The 19,232-nt window shown below is 52.3% G+C and overlaps 1 protein-coding gene across 1 annotated transcript in view; it reads right to left on the reverse strand.

Annotated features, from left to right (window-relative positions):
• Positions 1 to 1,831: 1,831 nt before the first annotated feature.
• Positions 1,832 to 19,232, reverse strand: part of cul9 (cullin 9) — a 28,793-nt gene continuing 11,392 nt past the window's right edge. The window contains exons 10-45 of the mRNA XM_085428273.1: positions 18,891 to 19,092; positions 18,624 to 18,814; positions 18,353 to 18,549; positions 18,121 to 18,269; positions 17,955 to 18,043; positions 17,642 to 17,747; positions 17,344 to 17,571; positions 15,862 to 15,952; positions 15,222 to 15,393; positions 15,035 to 15,140; positions 14,861 to 14,956; positions 14,615 to 14,790; positions 14,093 to 14,220; positions 13,626 to 13,811; positions 13,355 to 13,384; positions 10,520 to 10,662; positions 10,260 to 10,442; positions 10,018 to 10,175; positions 9,745 to 9,943; positions 9,500 to 9,671; positions 9,263 to 9,408; positions 9,035 to 9,161; positions 8,751 to 8,956; positions 8,415 to 8,671; positions 6,549 to 6,666; positions 6,206 to 6,454; positions 5,955 to 6,095; positions 5,718 to 5,882; positions 5,086 to 5,249; positions 4,888 to 4,981; positions 4,729 to 4,803; positions 4,340 to 4,450; positions 4,136 to 4,253; positions 3,922 to 4,055; positions 3,212 to 3,303; positions 1,832 to 3,122 (exon numbers count right to left, since the gene is read on the reverse strand). Coding sequence (XP_085284399.1) covers positions 2,900 to 3,122; positions 3,212 to 3,303; positions 3,922 to 4,055; positions 4,136 to 4,253; positions 4,340 to 4,450; positions 4,729 to 4,803; positions 4,888 to 4,981; positions 5,086 to 5,249; positions 5,718 to 5,882; positions 5,955 to 6,095; positions 6,206 to 6,454; positions 6,549 to 6,666; positions 8,415 to 8,671; positions 8,751 to 8,956; positions 9,035 to 9,161; positions 9,263 to 9,408; positions 9,500 to 9,671; positions 9,745 to 9,943; positions 10,018 to 10,175; positions 10,260 to 10,442; positions 10,520 to 10,662; positions 13,355 to 13,384; positions 13,626 to 13,811; positions 14,093 to 14,220; positions 14,615 to 14,790; positions 14,861 to 14,956; positions 15,035 to 15,140; positions 15,222 to 15,393; positions 15,862 to 15,952; positions 17,344 to 17,571; positions 17,642 to 17,747; positions 17,955 to 18,043; positions 18,121 to 18,269; positions 18,353 to 18,549; positions 18,624 to 18,814; positions 18,891 to 19,092 — 5,422 coding nt within the window. The 3' untranslated portion in view covers positions 1,832 to 2,899. The remainder of the gene's footprint in view (positions 3,123 to 3,211; positions 3,304 to 3,921; positions 4,056 to 4,135; positions 4,254 to 4,339; positions 4,451 to 4,728; positions 4,804 to 4,887; positions 4,982 to 5,085; positions 5,250 to 5,717; positions 5,883 to 5,954; positions 6,096 to 6,205; positions 6,455 to 6,548; positions 6,667 to 8,414; positions 8,672 to 8,750; positions 8,957 to 9,034; positions 9,162 to 9,262; positions 9,409 to 9,499; positions 9,672 to 9,744; positions 9,944 to 10,017; positions 10,176 to 10,259; positions 10,443 to 10,519; positions 10,663 to 13,354; positions 13,385 to 13,625; positions 13,812 to 14,092; positions 14,221 to 14,614; positions 14,791 to 14,860; positions 14,957 to 15,034; positions 15,141 to 15,221; positions 15,394 to 15,861; positions 15,953 to 17,343; positions 17,572 to 17,641; positions 17,748 to 17,954; positions 18,044 to 18,120; positions 18,270 to 18,352; positions 18,550 to 18,623; positions 18,815 to 18,890; positions 19,093 to 19,232) is intronic.

Raw genomic sequence — 19,232 nt, forward strand, 5'->3', positions numbered from 1 at the left:
CACTCAGAATAAGATCTCTGAGTGCAGACTGGATGACATCTCGGGGAGGCTCACTGCCGTGAGTTCTCAGAATCGGCTCCTTGAGCACAAGAAATGACAACATCACAGAACGCAAGTATGGCGAAGCTCGCGGCGCTCCAACGGGAGATAGAGAGACCAGTGTCGGACTGTAGAACTGCTTTGAAATTCATATGAGTTGTTCGCACTAAAGTAAAAAGCACCATCACTTCATGCGGAGACCCTCTCAGCGCCAGCTGCGGTCTCAAGGCTGGAGCTGAACAACAACACCCTGATAACGACTGTGTTTAGTCTGTTCCTTCCCACTCCATGCAAGGCCACCTGGGTTGGCTGGAAGACTGTTTACTTAGCCTGGCAGGGAGGAGGACACTGTCTCAGCTGAACTCTGGACACACACACACACACACACTGATATGCACACACTCATCCCCCCTCCCTTTCCAAACGCCTTCGATGCTTGTGCCCTCCTGGGAACACGGCAGGTCTGAGCCCGCGCTGGAATGGTAGCGCTGGGCAGGATGGCTGCTGTGTTTGCTTCGGATGACTCCTCACCCCCCACCCAACCCTGTGGCTTGTCATGTGTTCCATAATGTTGTGCTGTGGACATTTATGTGCTTTTTGTGTAGAGGAGTTTTTTTGTTTCCTGTTCTCATGCTGTCCTCCCAGGAGCCCAGCATGAGGTCTCTTTTTTTTCCTCTTGTACTTTCCTATTGTAGTGTACATTTCAGTGTTTTCTTTCTGTAACGCTACCGATCTCCGACCTGTATCCCCATGTGATGTCTGTGTAAGGTGTGTGTGTGTGTGTGTGTGGGGGGGTCCTATTTCACTGCAGAGCAACCTGCACGTGGTGAATAAAGCCTTGATTGATTGATATCGGACTCCAGTTTGTGCATGTAAATGGGGAGTCCTCTTCACACACTGAGGTTAATTATGGAGTTCCACAGGGTTCAGTGCTAGGACCAATTCTGTTTACATTATACATGCTTCCCTTAGGCAGCATCATTAGAAGACATAGCATACATTTACACTGCTATGCAGATGACACCCAGCTCTATCTGTCCATGAAGCCAGATAACACACACCAATGAGTTAAACTGCAGGAATGTCTTAAAGACATAAAGACCTGGATGGTCGCTAACTTTCTGCTTCTTAATTCAGATAAAACTGAGGTTATTGTACTCGGCCCTGAAAAGCTTAGAAATATGGTATCTAAGCAGATTCTTACTCTGGATGGCATTACCTTGGCCTCCAGTAACGCTGTGAGGAACCTTGGAGTCATGTTTGACCAGGACATGTCCTTCAACGCACATATTAAACAAATATGTAAGACTGCTTTCTTCCATTTGTGCAACATCTCTAAAGTTAGAAATATCCTGTCTCAGAGTGACGCTGAAAAACTAGTTCATGCATTTATTACTTTAGTAACGTTCCACGAAACAGACTTATGTAAGTTTTCCTCCGTTCTCATATATTAGGGTGCAAATACAGCAGAATTGCTGATGGGTACAAAACAAGAATGGAACAAAAAATAATTACAGAATAACAGTGGGAGTGCCAAGTATCCTAACCCTCTCTCTCACCTTGTACCGCGCCCCAGGAAACTGGGATGTGGATCTTGTGGTTAGTGGACGACCTGAGGAAGTCACGACCTCACAGGTGAAACCTGTATCATGAGATTTTACTCTTACATTCTCTCTGCGTGATGTGGGAGGATCCTTGGTGTCCTCACAACACTAAAGACTGACAAGCTTTGAGGTTAAAGTACAACTGCCTGAATCTCCCCCATCCCCCAAAAAATACACTGAAGACACAGTTGGCATGTAATCTAATTACATTTGAAAGTAACTGAAGAGTAGCAGAAAAAGCTTTTATTTAGTTTTGCTAGCGGAAGTCGCTCGACTCCAATAAAGAAACCAGAAAAGCATCTCAGAACATCAATAATATGAATATAAGATCTCTCAAAATTACAGCAAAACTGGAGCTCAGGCGACATCCCAGAATCCCGCAGGGCAGGAAGTCGTCCAACAGCGTCAAGCGGAGCAGGGGGACAGTCTTTGCTTAGCAAATGAGAAGCGATCGCTCATTTATTGCAGTGATACATTAGAGATCAGTTCTGCTCGACCCATCAGAACCATCAGCATCGATTTTTTCAGATGCATAGAAACCGCAGACTCTCAGAACACATAAAAACCTCCAAACACGGAGACAGGAAGTGAGTTTCTTCACTCACTAACGAAGGCAACGTCCGTCAAACGCAGAACCGAAGGCAGAACGCGATGAGGAGGACAAGCGAGAGCCGGACCGGCAGTCCGACTCCGGGGCGCCGTCCGGTTTCTCACCTTTACTCCTCAGGAAAACAAACATATGATTCAGGTGCGGAAGCAGGACCGAGGCCGGCCGGAAAACAAACCAAAATCAGAGCCGGAAGCTCCAATCAGAAGTCGTAAAAATATCACGTGAACTATTTTTCTGAAGGGAGGAGAAAAAGGAAAACCAGCGTGAACTGGTTTAAACTGGTTTAAGTCAGCACAAGTTAAACTGGGGTTAACCAAATTAAAACAAAGACCTTTGAACTAATCCAAACGGGCTCGTTCTAGTTTTAAAGAGCGAACAAACAGGAAGTGGTCACGTCAGGACGTAAAAATCTTTTTTTTAAACTCAGAGCTCGTTCCTGATTTTGACCCTCGCCTGCTTCCGTACTCTGAATGCAAATACAGGAAGTGAGATACAGAAGTGAGAAAGCGGGTGCAGCTGTGTTCGAGATGAAGGAGGACGTCTGTCCCAGCGCCCTCGCAGACATCCTGAGGTGGCGTTGGATGGCGGTGCAGAGGGTGCGGGGTCACGGCAGCACCTGGGTCGCCCTCAGGCTCTTAAACCCGAGTCAGTCGAAGGGGCTGAAGTCCCTCTCCAGGTTCTCGGACTCGTCGTCGTCGGAGAAGAAGTCGTCCTCGTCGATGTCGTCCTCGTCGTAGTCCTCGTGCCACTCTGGGACGTACTCTTCATCGTACTCGTCATCGTCATCCTCTGCTTCGTCGCCGCCCTCCTCGCCCGTGTAGTTGTTGTTGTCAGAGTCTCCGGAGTGGGACGCCCGGTCCGACTTGGACCTGCGTGAGAGAGAGAGAGCGCGTCAGTGTGTGCACATGCTCAGTACGCACCTTCAACCTCGCTTTACGTTGCAGGAGGCGTTACTCACACTTTGTTGGCGTCGGCGTGGTTGGACAGGTTGGAGGACTGAGTGGACTCTGGTTCCTGGCTGCCCTTGGACTGGTATCCAACACGGAAGTCCTGGAGACAGAAACAGGAAGCAGTGCAGCGATGACATCACAGAACATCCCATCGCATTTTGTCAGGAGGTCAGAGCAGCGCCCTCTGAAGAAACAGCTAAAGAAGCTTTTATTTTGATAGGTTTTATCGTTGACTGAGGCTGCTGACTAATGTGGTCATGACACGACAGCGCGTGGAGGCGGAGCTCGCTGTCACAGCTCTGACAGTAAACGCTGTCCATGGTTTACGGGCCGTGTATTTTCTGAGAGTAGTGAACGCGTCTGCCTCAGAAATAAAAAGTTCAGAGTGAAGCGACTTTGCCTGCGCCGTTCTTCACATGTAAACGCCACCGCAGGAAGTGTCAACAAATCTGCAGCACCAAACACGCTGAGCCACCGCCGTGGCGAGATCTTTTTAAAGCGTTGGATTTAATGTCAAAGACTGAAAACGTGCAGAGCTAACTTTTTACAGCGTGCATGGATTTTCACTCCGCCCCCTGCAGGATCATCTAAGCCTGTCAGAGGAATCGGCTCCGTGATGTGGGCTGAGGCGCATTCCCAGTTCTGTCATCAGAGCCGTAACGCTCGTCGGCTCACCAGCTCGGTCTCACATAGACCGAACTGGTTCTGGAGCGAGTACCTGGGTGGAGTGCTGGAGGATGGCGAGGAGGCGCTCCTGGATGCGGCGGATCAGCTCGAGTCCAGTGTTCAGGTGTTCGGGTTTCAGCAGCCGCACGCACGAGGCCAGGTCAGTGCACTGCAGCAAAGTCTCCTCTGAGGAGAGAAAACCAGCAGACACACCAGTGAGACCAGTTCACACAGGCCTGACGAGGATCAGAGGATGGGAGCCTCACCCAGCAGGATCTGCAGAGCGTTGGTATGCAAGTCCAGAGCCTCGGTCTGCTGCTCCATCACGTCCATCTTCTCCGTCTCCTGGTTGTAGTAGCTGTACACGCAGGAGTAGGCCAGCACCTGCAGACAGAGCGGAGGGCACGGTAAGGACACGCTCCGACCTCAGCGGGAGCGGCTGAGGAGGAGGAAGACGACGGGGACGATACCTTCCGAGCCTGAGCGAGGACTTTACAGGCGTCGATGACGAAGGTCAGAGACTTCATCTGCAGAGCCTCATTGATGGACGACACTTTGTTCTCCAGGTTGATGGCAAAGTCCTGCAGACACACACACAGACACCACCCGGTCTGTCAGCTACGTCACTGTGTGATTAAATACAGCGGCAGCCTTAGCCTGGAGCTATCCACAGTATTTTCAGACCCCCGACCCCTGAGCTGGGCCGGGGGTTTCAGCAGATGCAGGTGTGGGGTTCATTTGAAGCGCCTACATCACCTTGAGTTATCACATTGACAAATTTATACTTATGCGCTCTTTGTACTGACTGCACGGCCTGTAGCGGGCCACAGCGGTGCTCTTTGATGGTCTGTAGTCATACCTTGGCCTGATGGTGGAAGGTGCATCTCTCGTTGTAATCCTGGAACTTCTTCTCCTGCCGCGCCGCTTTACTCACCTGCAGACAGATAACACCTTTAACACACCGTTTGCTGTTCTGATTGGCTGACTTGTGTAGTCACATGACAGCATGTGGACCAACCATGGCAGAGCAGTTGTAGTAATCTTTGTGTGTTGGTTTCCATGGTTTCAGGCAGCGCCAGCAGAAGCCATGGTTACATTTGGCACAGGTCATACTGAGGAGAGAGGTCATCGACATCACCGTTACCAGCACGTCTGTGCGCGTGCGTGTCTGTGCGCGTGCATGTCTGTGTGTGTGTGTGTCTGTGTGCGTTCGTACTGCAGGCAGCCTTCGTTCTTCTCGATCTGAGCCTGGCAGCTCGGGCAGCGTTTGGAGATTAGCTTGGCGAGGTGTTTGCTCTGAGCCTCCATGCTCATCCCTTCGTAGTAACCGCCGTCGTCCATCCACTGGGACATGTGACTGCAGCTTGCTGGGTAGTGTGCCTGCAGGAGGGGTGGGGGGAGCGGTCGCATGTTTACATACCTGGCCTTTAAACGGTTTAACGCAGCAGCGGTCACCCGAAACCCAGGTGCTGCGACTACAACACACAGACTGTATAGAGAAGATGGACATGCACCCACTGGTTTCTGTGCTTCGTTTGGTGCGATGAGCAAGAAGGTCACCTGACTATGGAGCCGCTCACTCATTGGCTAACGGGATTTGACTGACAAAGCATCTGCCAACAAGGATGCTCTGCATAATCTTCATGTTTTATTCAGTTAGACCTGGAAGGACCAGATCAGGTGACCAGGAGACTTTAGCCAATCAGACGTCAGGGGAGTTGCCCCCTGCTTGACACTAGGCAGAATGCAGGTTTAGGTAATCTTTTTATACAGTCTGTGGTAAAACAAGGTTCCCGTGGGAACTACAGCTTCACCTATAAACTGAAAGCATGTAAGGTGACCTCTGACCTCAGGGAAGTTGCAGCTGAAGCAGGAGGACCAGCAGCACTTTGAGCAGGTCGCCATGCTGCCCGTGTTCTCCTTGCAGAGGATCTGATCGCAGCCCTGAGGGTTGGTGCACCACGTCAGGTTGGAGCAGCACTCCACGTAGCCTCTCAGCAGGGCATTCTCATACTGCGGAGAAGGAGGAGCTTAACACCCATAGACGGGACAGGCAAACCTGAGGGTGGTCAGGTGGTGTGTTACCTTGGCGATGGTGTCCTTGTCAGTGAGGACGCTGAGGAAGAACTGGGAGGTGGGCTGAGCCTGGCAGTCTGTGATTGGACAGTTGCAGTTCATGATCAGGTTCTGCTCGATCCTCGCCGTCAGGTACTCCTGCCAGCACGACTGCACGACACACACACACACACACACACACACACACACACACACACACACACACAGTCAGACTCACGCCACGCCCACGGCAAACATCAAGAACTGAGAGCGGCGCTGACCCTGCAGCAGTAGTGCATGCAGCTCAGCGAAGGCACCAGCTCCATGCCGCAGCTCCACGGGCTCAGGCACACTGGGCAGGTGGAGGCGGGGCTCGGCGGCGTCTGAGGGTTCAGGAACTTGAGTCCGGCAGCCACGATGATGGCGTCAGGGTCGTCGGTGTACCGCTGCACCAGCAAGTCCACGTTCCACTTACAGTGAATGAGGAGGTGCTCGGCCCGGTCCAGGTCCAGACTCAGCGTCCCCGCAACCTGAGAGGACAGAGAGGTCATCTAACGCACCTGAGGGGGTGGAGACTACGCCTCATGAACCTCTGACCTCACATACGCCTATGCAGCATCTCACCTGTTGAACCGTCCTCTGCATCAGCTGACGAACTTCATCCTGCGTCATTGTGCGACCCATCGAGAAAAGAACGGTATCAAGAACGCCATCCTCGAACCGCCGCGGCACAGGCACCAGACTGCAACACACACACACCTGAAACACTCACACGCTGCAGGAGGACTCTTTGATAATCAATGAATACGATTATTTTTTAGTTAATGTATCAGTTTAAGACTCTCCAAACTGGTGCTTTTACTTTGAAAACTCACCTGGTTTAATACAGGTAACACTGACTCACTGCCCCCTCCTGTGGCACACAGTGGTATTGCACCTCGCTCACATCGGTGTTTAACATTCAATCTTAGTTCAGTTTTTATTTCACAGTGAAGAAAACTGGGAGTCATTTCGTTGAATGACTAACAAACGTAAGAACCAAAACGCCTCCAGCTCCAGACCATTTAACAGATGGCACCGAGACAGCGCCCCCTGCAGACCAGTCAAACTTACACTGTTTAAAAAAGTAAAGGCGTTTGTGAAGGTTTACGTTCTTTTGAAAGTCTCCGTCTCTGATGGCTCCCTTGTAAAGAGTACGACTGTTTGTGTAACCTGTGCTGGGACAGGAGTGTGCACCTCCACCGACTGCATGGCAGTGAGTGTAATACCTGTAATCAGCATGTGCGCTCCTCACACTCATTATTCAGTTTCTGGTCCTGACATGTTTTGTCTCATTGTTATCACCCTCACCGACTCTCATAGTCAGAGGAACGTGGAAATGACCCACGGTCTGACAGCAGCAGCGTCTGTCCATCGTTTCATTCTGCCGCCTCTCTCATTCGCGGCGCTGTCAACCGTAAGGGCCGGACCGGAACACGTGCAGCTGATAAACAGCTGAAACCAGCCGCTGCAGGAGAGCAGCTCAGGTCCTGATACCCTCACAGTTTAACGTGGACGTGAAGCGCTACACGCAAAGCCTCATTTACCCCACGGAGCCCCGCCCTCAGACACTGACGCAGGTGCAACTCTGTCTGTGAACCTGGGTTGAAGAAATAACAGCTTCAAGACAAAGCTTAAAAGGTTTGACATCATAATGTGCCAACCACACAACGTCATGCGCCAACCTGACAGAAGATGGCGCTACGCCTGTTTTTAAACCCAGGTTCACAGCCAGCGTTACAGCTGTGAGAGCCTGAGGGCTCCGTGGGCCTGCGTGTAGCGTTTCACGTCCTCTTTAATCCAACGATGACTTGTACGCACAGAGACGAGCTCTGAAGAATCACTGCAGCTCAGTTTGATCCTCATCAGTTTATTTGTCAAAGGTTTGCTCGTCAATCAGCATTTTAAATCAGAACAAACAAAATCAGCGTTTAAACTTCATTTTCTTCTTCTCCTTAAAGTCGAGTTCGGCTTCGGTGTGATGTGAACAGATGTCAAAGATGTCAAAGGTCAAACAATATTTACAACATCGTGTCTGATCTGTTTCAGCAGCTTCGTTTCACAGACGTCCGATTTCTGATCGATCGGCCGATCAGATAAACGTCGAGCCGATCAAAATCAATCGAAATTTACAGCCCATTCGAGTCTGTGGCCTCGTTTGAGGCTGGCAGACCGCCGCAGGCCCCAGCACCGCCCTTTTCTACAACTGCATTCCTATTGGATGATAATAAAGACAAAGTGCTATTAAAAAAAAAAAAAAAAAAAAAAAAAAAAAAAAAAAAAAAAAGCTGACGTGAGTGAATAAAATAAAGTCAAAGAAGAAGAAATGAGAATTCTTCTGGTTCAGAAACGCCGTCTGTAAAACAAAGCGCTCTCCTGGCTAAGCAGGGCGTGGCTTAGCTGAGACTGACAGACTGAACCCACGTGTGAAGTCAGAGGTCGCGGTCACACCTGATGTCGGCCCGGCTGTTGGAGGTGGCGTCCTTCCCGATGTCGGCCCGGCTGAAGGAGAACTGGGCCTGGCCCTTCTGCGGCGTGGACGGGTCCTCGGGGACGAACTCCACAATGTGCGGGTTCTCGTCGTTGCGGCGGATGCAGCCCTTGCTGATGACGTGCATGATGCAGGACAGGACATCGCTGGTGCTGCAGCTGAAACGGCCCGAGCCCGGCGAGCGCGACGCCTCCTGCTTCTGACACGAGTCCAGCACCTGAAAGAGAGCGGCGCAGGTCAGAGCCTTGACATGCCACCACGGGCTTTTATTTTGAAGGAGGCAGGCAACCTCTGACCTTGAAGACGAGGTTGTCGATATGCATCTCCTTCTCCTGCTTCATGATGTGGACGATCAGGCAGTAGATGTAGTTCCTCTTCCTCTCCAGTGTGCCCGCCGCGTCCTCGTCCACGTTCAGATACGTCTGTTTGGGCAGCAGCCACACGGACGCCGGCGCGCCCTCCTGGCTGCGAGACGCCACCTGCTCGTTCAGCTGCAGCACACCTGATGCAAAGAGATGCAAAGTCAGAAAAGACGGACAGCGGTGCTGACACACGTGTGCGTTTGTGAGGCGGGTCTGACCTCGGGTGGGGTCGTCTGGGTGGCTGCAGGTCAGCGGCCCGCCCTCGCCAATGAGAGGCAGCAGAGCGTGCAGCAGCACGGTGGCGGAGAGGCCGCTTGCCTGCAGCAGAGCGTCAACTCGAACCTCCTGCAGACGCACAGAAACACAAACATCACACGTACATCAAACTACGCACTCACTCCTCCAATGCCACAAACGCGGCGGGCAGCGAGACCACGAGGACCTACCTGCTGGCTGTTGAACTGCAGCAGCACGAACATCTGCAGCGTAGAGACGTGCAGCGTCCAGCCGCCGAACTGCAGCTCGGCGTGCCCGAGCCACGTCCACTGCAGCCGCCGAGGCTTGGAGTGGCACAGACCGTATATGGACTGACCTGCAGACAGGAAGTAATATCCATCAGTTAGCGTGAGGTAATACTGGTTGCTGTTGGAAATAGGGGTGCTGATGTGGGTGGAGGTGCTCACTGTGGGTGTAGAACTGGGTGAACTGGTTCAGGTAGGAGCAGAGCTCCGGGGGGAGGTGCTTCGCCGGCTCGTCCAGGTAGCAGAGTGAAGAGACGGCCCAGCAGCGCGGCGACAGAACCAGGACCTGGACCTCCGCCTCCTCCTCCAACTCCGCCCACTCCTCCTCCATCACCTGCAGAAACAAGGACACACAATGAGACCCTGCAGGCGGCGATGGGTACCTGGGGGCGGAGCAGACATGCAACCTGGTCGTGCTCCTGCAAGCTGCGGTCCAGCTGCTGCAGCCGGTACAGGTGGAACTCCTGCTGCAGCTCGGACGACTCGCTCAGGTTCTTCAGCATCTGCTGTGGGAAGCGGCTCGGGAAGCAACTGCCGATCTGCTCCGCCACGGCGTGCTCCAGCCACACGTTCCCCTGAGCCAGCAGCCGGTCGCCCAGATAGTACCTGCACAGAGCGAGAGACTGTGAGCGTTAGAGACGCGGGAGGCTCGGCGCAGCACGGCGCTCGTGTGATCGCACCTGTAGAAGTGCTCGAAGGTGCTGGCGAGCTCCAGGCCTGACAGGAAGAGCATCGGCTCCAGAAACTGCTGCAGCCGCTCCAGAGTCTCCACACAGCCGGATGCCATGCCGCTCGCCTGGATCATCTGATCGATGTACTGAGCGAAGCGCTCGCTCACCTGCGTGCAGCAAACACAACAACGTCACACCGTGCACCGAGAACACGAGAGCTTGGACGGACGCGCAGCGGCGCAGGCACTCACGTGCATAGCTCTGAGGATGGAGAGCTGCAACAGGGCGGTGGAGAAACCGTGCCGCAGGGCAAGGACGAAGGCGGTCTGCTGGCCAAACAGCTCCTCCATGGCGTTCTTCAGCCGAAGGTAGAGCCGCCGATATCGCTCCACGAAGTCCGGCAGAGTGCAGCTCGCCTCCAGGAACTTCTTCACCTGAGGGGAAGGAGTCACGTTTAGCTCATTAGCATCTAAACCCTCAAACAGGAAACAACACTGAACAGCTGACTCACCTGGCGTTGTACCACTCCCTGCCAACAGAGGGCGATGCCCGCGATGCTGCTGCTGCTCTTCACTTTGGGTTTGGCTGAGGACGATGAGGAGGAGGAGGTGGAGGCGGCTGCGGATGCCTCTTTGTTCTTTCCTTCTTTACCATCTGCAAGAAGACGACATTTCAGACGTCGGATTTGGGGAGCGCACGCTCGCCGGCGATGAGTGACGGGGAGGTGAGATGAGAGCGTGACAGCCACAAACGAAAAGTGAAGCCGAGCGTCGGTCCTTCTTTTCCCACTGAAAAGAAACCGCGTCAGGGACTGCGATGGGAACAGGAAGTAAACAAAGAGCGGCCCAACTGAAGGAAAACGAGATGGAGGACGGGCGCGTCTGAAGGAAGCCGAATGTTTCAGTCGGTTCAGATGAGGACGAGGAAGGTCGCCGGGCGCCGCCTGCTGGAGGCATTTCTAACAAAAACGGGTGCTTTTGGGCTGCCTGTCAGACTCCTCCCCCAGCATCAGCAGCTACAAACTTGTGTCAGCAGCCAGCAGGGGGCGACACCAGCTTCCTGCCCTCATGTGGACGCATGAAATGTCAAAGCGTAAAAACCAAACTAACAGGGTCCGACTGCAGCGCCGCCGCCCTCTCAGGCACGTTTTAGTTGCCTCTGCTGGTGAGGAGGGGGTACTGCACCAAAACAGAGCGCCACACCACCGTTTAAAAACCGAAGGGTTCACTTTAAATCCGACTCACAAACAACAAGCTTCACCTCCTCTCAGTATGTTCTGATCTGACGGACAAACAGGAACAGGCGAGTCTTTGATGTTTCCTTTGTGAGGTTTTAAACAGCAGACGTGTAAATTCAATGCAAATATTTTATCTATTCGTAACACGGCTGTTCACACCGAACGCATCACTGTGCACAACGAATCTGTGGCATTTATTTTTCAGATCAAGGTTGATGTTTCAGATACGCATAAACACATCTGACCCATCAGATGTATAAACACATCGGATTGGTGCTGTTGCTCAAAACGCACGCCGGTGCTGAAGACAAACCGACCCGTTTTACCTCAGACGCTCACCTACACCTGCTCAGAGTCACTCAGGTGCCAACAGGAGCTCAAACTGCTGACATCCTGAACGTCTTAAAACCATCACGAACACCCTGAAACACTAAGAAACCAGCGTGAAACCATCAGCTTCGCTGCGGGATCAAACCAGGAAAAAAAAGAAAGAAAGAAGAACAGCCAATCCAAATTAAGTAGCGCAGAGCCGAACCAATCACAGCGTCACGTGACTTGTTACGTACAGCACAAGTGCCAAGCCGCACACGTGTATTTGTTTGGGAAGCAGCCAGCCGCCGTGCCGCCGGGTGATGGAGGAAATGAGTGCGCCGACTAGAGAAATCAACCGAGCGTGACCGAAGGTTACCGAAGAGAAAACAGATGATGGTTCCAACGCCGGAGAGATTGTCCAACGGAAGAGCCACAGAAGCTCCGTAGTGTGAAGGTATTTCTGCTATTTCAAGTCAAACAGAGCAGCCACTGTAAATGTGCCGAAAGCAAGTCTGTAAATACAATAAAGCGGTGCAGCTCAGTCTCTGACTGGAAGCGCTGATTCGTCATTCGGCTTTTGTCAGACTAAAGTAACTGTTAAAACTGTTTGAAAAGCTCAGCTATACAACAAGGAGAGATTGAGAATTTCCTTTTAGTTCTCAGTTTATTTGATACTGACAAAAGTTAGTCAGTTTTGTCTGTTCTTCTGTAAAACAAACTAAGATTTATTTTTAGAATTAATATTTTGTTTCTAAGTGGAATTGACAGTTTAGTCTGTTTCATTTGTTCTATTTTGAAACTTAAACGCTTTAGCGGCTGTCTTTTGTGTAGTTTGCAATATTTGCCTTTATTTATCTGAAAAAGTCTCATGTTCCTTAAGTACATCTACCCTGTTGAACTTATTATGGGAAATAAATATTTAAAAACAAGCTGCTGATAATTTCACATTTTACTTGTGAGCAACGGCACATTTAAATCTTACAAATATAGTTATTTGGCTGATATCGTGATAGATATCGTTATCGCCTGAAATGAAAAAAACATATCGTGATATGAAAAAAATCGCCCAGCTCTACTTTCGACCCAAGTTGAAATTGAGACTCAGAGTCGCTGCATCTTGTAGCTGTGTCGTCTTAAATTGGTCATGTGATTTTGATGCACCGAGGTGTCCATCGACCCCAGAGGTTTAAGCTCCGCCCAATCATCAGCTCTGTGGGATGTTTGAATGCCGACAATGATAACCAAAAGGACGACACGAGATCACCGTTTTTATGGAGACTGAAATCTTTTTAAACTCTCCCCATGAACGACCTGCGACGGCGTCCCCGTGGCCTGAATGGCGGGTGGTCACCCTCAGAAGTCGTCAGGTTGAGTCTGCGTTTTCTTTTGTTCAGGATGAAATACGACGGCGTTACGGTCCAACCCGGAGATGGCGGACGAGCTTGTGTTTTGCTTTTGTTTCAACGGCGGGAAGAAAAGTGAGATCGGTCCGACTCGTGCCGACCCTGACGTGCACTTTGACCCCTTGGACCTTCAAGCCCAGCTGTTTTTTTGGAGTCACAGGTGAGTGTGAAGCACGGCTGACATCAAGCAGCCATCATCGCCCTCACTGTGAGGTCACTTAAACTGTCCTCACAGTCACCGTGACGACGCCAGACTCAGACAGGATGGCAGATCTGAGACTGCGGCCGAGGTCAGATAAGAACGCTCGACCTGATTGGCTCAGAGAGGAGGAGGGAGGAGCGGCGCAGCTGGACCCTGGAACAGACGTGGCCTCTGAACTTTGCTCTTACTTACTCTTCAGCTCTTTGCTTCTGTTGAGACCTTCTGGAGACAAAATAAACTCCTTTAAGTTATTAACATCCACAAAGGGTCAAAGGTCAGCTTTTAAACACACATTGCTCCTAAAACAGAACTTCCTGTTTGTATCATCAAAGATCCTCTGACCCCGACCACCACTGACACCTAAAGACAAACTAATGCACTTTAATCCCAGGATCAGACAAACCCGACAGGAAAAACACGAGGAAGCTATCACAATAAAAGCCACGAACATGCTCCGACTCACTGGATTTGACGGGCGGTTTGAGCTCCTCGCCGTCCACTCGGCTCGTGTCCACGTGGACCAGCAGGTGCGTGAGCCGCCTCACTCGGGAGTTAAAGATGGTGGCCCGACTCTTACAGCGGCGAGGCGCCTCCGAGTTATCCAGATATTCACTGAGCAACCAGGACAGAGGGCTGCACGCAGAGGATTCTGGGAACACACAGACATCGGGCCGCTTTAACGAGGTCATAAAATAAAACATCAGAATTCAAGAATTAATAATCTAATCAACGAGGACGACCTGCGGCTGTAACGAGACAGGAAACCATGTTTCTACAGACACGAATCCAAACGCTTCGATCAAATCAACAAACACAGAAAACGAACCTCAAAATACATAATACAGCAAGACAACGTGAACAACTACACACAAAAACCACAACAGATATATTCATGAAGACACGTGTGTGTGTGTGTGTGTGTGTGTGTACCTGTGATGCTGTGAACGATGGGGGTGATCAGAGCCTCCCAGCAGGTTCGACCCAGGGCTTCGGCCGCCTCTGCGTCCGACAGGAAACGATCGGCGAACATCTGCTCATGTCTTAGAGCGCTGTTCAGTCTACACACACACACACACACACACACACACTTTTCCAGATACTTGTACTTGACTAGATGCAGTAATAGAGTATTTACTAGTACTCTAACAATATTTTCAGTGAGTATTTGTACTGCAGCCGTTCACCGTCACGACTGAAACGCCGTTAGAGCGGCTTGGCGAGTTTCTCGTGGTTGCGCAGACACGCTCACAGCGAGCTGGACTGTCATTGGACACGCCCACAGTCTGAGTACACGTGAACGGTTTGCATGTAAAACTTTGTGCTCTAACGTTTCCTGCATCTTTGCTTTCTGACACGCCGTACTTTACAGTACTGTCACGTCATTTTAACAGTATTTCCTGCAGTACTTGTACATGCTAGAGAGCGGCAGTACTCTGTATGCAGTATTCATACTTGTTGAAGAGCTGCAACAACTGCGTCTTGTCCTCCATCACCTCCTGACACCAGGTGTGGGCCTTGGTGCTGTAGAACAGGTAGGTCCGGCAGCACAGCTGCTCCTTGAAAACGGGCCAGAACGTCGGCTTCGGACCGAGAACCTCGAAGCCGTGGACGCGGGTGTCGATACCGCCCTGTGACAGAGAGGGAGGGGTCAGCGAGAGGACGGGAAGCTAAAGGAAGCTGACGTGAACTTGGTCTGACCTGCTGGCACCGCTTGACCCTGATCTGGATGATGGGCCAAAACCGGGTCATGTTCTCCAGCAGAACCACGCGGCTGGCCGACGGCGGCACGTTCACCTGCGGAGACGCAGACGGGACGGGTGAGGGAACGCTCGGAGCGAGCGCAGCACGAATTGTATGGAGACTCGCACTCACCGTGTTGAGCTCCGTGTTGATGTTGGTGGGCTCGTCTCCCCCCAGGACCAGAATCCGGGCCGGCATGTAGCTCGAGTCCTCGCTGGCCACCAGGATGGCGAGTTGCCTGAGCGGAGACACAGACTGTCAGGTGTCAGCGTTACCCGAGTGGCGGGAGTAGACAGCGAGGAGCTGGGGCCCCGCCTACCTGATGATGACGCCTCTGTGCATGAAGATGTTGATGAAGTGCGAGCCGGTGCAGCCGTTGGACTCCCAGTAGGTTTTCGGGTTCTTGTCGGTCAGCTTGTTCGCTCGATGGTGATTGGACGACACCTCCACCTTCTCCCAGCATTTGTCCTCCTTCAGCTCCACGCTGGACCCTGGACGCAGCACAGACAGTTAGAAGCACACCTCCCCCAGTGCGCCAACAGCCCCTCCCACTGCAGATCTAAGGTAGAAAAGCACCACCCGAGGGCAGCGTGAAGCGGCTCTGCTCACGGAGCTCAGCGAGCTGTGAGACCAGAGCGACGCCGATTATCAGCAGCCTCTGAGGAAACACACCACCTGATGCCACCTCCACCTGTGACACTCAGGGCTGGATTTAAATCTGCACCAACAATAACACACACTGTATATAAAAGATGGACATCTGTTCTCCAACCTACAGTGAACACTGAGGGGGCGGCTCTGACTGTCACACTGCATGCTCATTGGTTACTGAGACGCCAGTCATGAGCGAGCTACGCCCGTTTCGCACGGCGGCGGGTGGCTGCCACGCCTAACACTCGACCAGGATTGGACGTTCACTATTCTTTTGTTTTGTGGTGAAACGTCAGGATTTAACCAACCTTGGCACAGATTCCTGAGAAACACGTCGAAGAAGGGAATGTTGATTGGCTGGTGGCTGCGGCGGTGCTCCTCGATCTGCCCCAGCACCATCTGACAGGAAACGGGAAGACGTTACTTTAGAATCAGAATACTTTATTAATCCCGAAGGAAATTAGGGTTACAGCAGGCAGCACGCTAATGGCGCATGCGCACTTACAAAGGAACCTTCTGACCAACTTTACACAAACATCACATTGGGGAGACATGTCAGAAAGGTCGGCTGATAGGAAAAAAACAACGAAAATACATAACATGAGGTAAGAGGAGGAGAAAAAAAAACTACTCAGACTGAGCTCCTAGTGGGAGAACAGTTTGATAACAGAAAAAACACCTCAGCACAAAAAGCACATGACTATCAATACACCATAGAAACACAAGACAAGCAACAGGGGCGGGTAAAGGGTAAGAGAGAGCCGGCGTAGGCAGCGCATCCGGTCCTGCAGCATCTGTGCTGGTCCAGTCGACCGCCATCTTCCCTGGTAGGAGACAAGCATCGAAGGCGTTTGGAAAAGGAGGGGAGATGAGTGTGTGCTTATCTGTGTGTGTGTGTGTGTGTGTGTGTGTGTGTGTGTGTGTGTGTGTGTGTGTGTGTGTGTGTCCAGAGTTCAGCTGAGACAGTGTCCTTCAACACAGCTCAGAACAGCGAACAGCTCATATGAATTTCAAAGCAGTTCTACAGTCCGACACTGGAGCGTTGGAGCGCCGCGAGCTTTCTATGATGGTATCCAAACTTACGTTCTGTGATGTTGTCGTTGTTTTTGCTCAAAGAGCAGGTTCTGAGAACTCACGACCGCAGTGCACTTCCCCAAGATGTGATCGATCGCTCAAAGGTGTTGTTCGAGCGAGCCCCTCCAGATGTAATCCAGTTTTCCACTCAGAGATCTTATTCTGAGTGTTCACGGCAGCCGTAAGCTCCAAGATCTTCTCCGTGCTGACTCAATGAGCCCATTTTGAGAAACTCACGCCTCTCCCATCATTTCAATCCCAGCGGGCAGCCTTGTGGGGATTTGAACAGCCGGTTCCGCTTCCTTAATTCTCCGATAAGTCAGGGCCAAGCCAGCTCCGATCAGCCAGAACCCTGTTACCATGGTTCCGAATAGGTAGATATCTTCAGCAGTCAGGCTCACCCGAGCCCAGACTTCACGTTGAGAAGGGGTGTCAATTGCATTCAGAGACAGGGTTAGGGTTGATCCAAGCCATAATTCTTCTTTTAGGTTTTAGAGAACAGACTGTGAGAGTGTTCCAGGGAAAAGTAACACAAAAAACACGAGACTAGACAAGGACACAAGAGGCTAAGCAGGGAAGCTAAGGGAGAGGAGGAGGAGAAAAGTGCGACCGCCTTCGCTGAGAGCCAAAGACGAATGTTTGCGTTTGAATCTTTACGTTTGCTTTCAACCGAGCGAGGGTCGTCTCCAGGTGACAGAAGCCCCACCCCCGTGTACCTGGATGCATCCTGCGAGGACGCTGGTGGTCATCTTCTTGTAGAGGCTGGCGTACTTCTCGCAGTCGGTGATGAGGTCTCGGAGCTCGGTGACCAGCAGCAGGTTGGTGCTGTGCTTGTCCAGCGCCTTCACCAGCGCCTCCTTGGTCCCCAGGCGGCACATGACCACGGCGTAGTCTTTGTTCAGAGACGCCAGCCGGTACAGGAAGCGGATGAAGAGCTGCACCACCTGCGGGAGGAAGCGGGAGGTTAGCGGATGTTGGCAGCTTTACCTGTGAGCGCGCTTGGAGCTAGCTGACCTCTCTGTCATTGATGAAGGCCGTCATGGAGGACAGGCAGGGCTCGATGCTCTCGTGCCACGGCAGCACGTCCTCCTGGTAGTTGTCCAGGAACTTGTTCAGGATCCTGCGGGAGCGTAAAGAGCCAATCAGACAAGAGCATCCTCATCAATATTAAACATATTACATCCACTCAGGAAGAAGCTGCACAACGTGACTGAGCTATAAACGTGTGGCGGCGGTGGGAGTGCACACCCCTTTACCAGCACCTGTTGCACCTGAACGCAGCATTTTGATCACTCATCAAGGTGAGCAGGGTCAGAGGTCAGCATACCTGAGGATGGACAGCTGGACGGCCCGATCGCCTCGGTGCTGCTCAATCAGACGGACGAGGTCCTGGTAGGTGTCCCGACTGTGAGTCACCTGCACGGAGATGAGACCCGGGGTTAGAAAACACACCTGCGGCGCGTGCACGTGTGCTCATGCGTGCGTCACATCACCTGGCTGCGCTCCTCCTCCAGCTGTGAGGCGTCGTCACACAGCAGCTGCTCCAGCGTCTGGATCACCTCCTTGGTGGCCGTCATCTCCTTCAGACTGACGACCAGCATCTGCAGCTCCGTGTCCTTGAAGTCGAGCTGCTCGCGGCTCTCTGAGCGCGCAGGTTAACGAGCACGAGTTAAAATTAGCACAAATCTGAATGGACTTTGGCGGGAGTGATCAAAGCGTGCGTACCTTTGCTCTCCAGCTTGTGCACCATGGAGATGTGGTTGAGCGCAATGATGGCGAGCATGGTCTCGGCGCGGGACAGACTCAGACACTTCTTCAGGACGCTGGTGACGTCGCAGGCGACCAGCTGCTCCGCGAGGCTCTTGTGGTTGGAGATGAGCATGATGATGACGAGTAGCCCGTTCCTCACCGACGGCACGCAGCTGCACAAAGAAGGCAGTGTCAGAGCGGCGAGCACACGGCGTTAACTGTACTCGCCGAGCCAAAAGTCACTCACCCTTTTGTGGTCAGCATGAGGTCGATGGCGGCCGGAATGGCGTCCAGCAGGCCTCTGGAGCCCTCGGGCGTGGCAGAGCCGATGCTGGCAAAGATCTCCAGCATCATCTGGGTGCCTGACTCTGAGAGCGGCGGGCTGCTGCCTACGCTGCGCAGGTCATGTTTACTGGCGCCCGTGATGACCTTCAGAGTCTGAGAGGGGGAGGAGCCAGTCAGGAATTATTTCACAGCAAAGCGGCAGATGAGCAATGACCAGAAGTTTTCTCACCGCCAGCGCCAGCTGCTGCACATGCACCACGCCCGAGAACTCCTGCATGCAGGACAGGATGGCTTTGACCCCACCCTCGGTGGCGAAGGAGACCCTCCACTCATACTTGAGCATGAGGAGGTGGGTCAATCGGAGCGTGCTGACGACCACGTCTTTGGAGGCGGAGCCGAGCAGCTCCACCAGCAGCTTCAGCACTTTGTCCCTATGAGAGTAACACGCCGTCACCTTCTACTTCCTGCCAAACACTATCACAACCGGCGCCCGCCAGCGCAGCAGGTCAAGTTTTTACAGTAACGCCACAAAGAAATAAGGTAATCTGACCGCGTTTGTGACGAGACTCCG

The sequence above is a fragment of the Rhamphochromis longiceps genome, linkage group LG13 (genome assembly GCF_057381845.1).
Source record: "Rhamphochromis longiceps isolate RC_006_pf linkage group LG13, R_longiceps_female_GT1.1, whole genome shotgun sequence".
In the NCBI taxonomy this organism is placed as follows: domain Eukaryota; kingdom Metazoa; phylum Chordata; class Actinopteri; order Cichliformes; family Cichlidae; genus Rhamphochromis; species Rhamphochromis longiceps.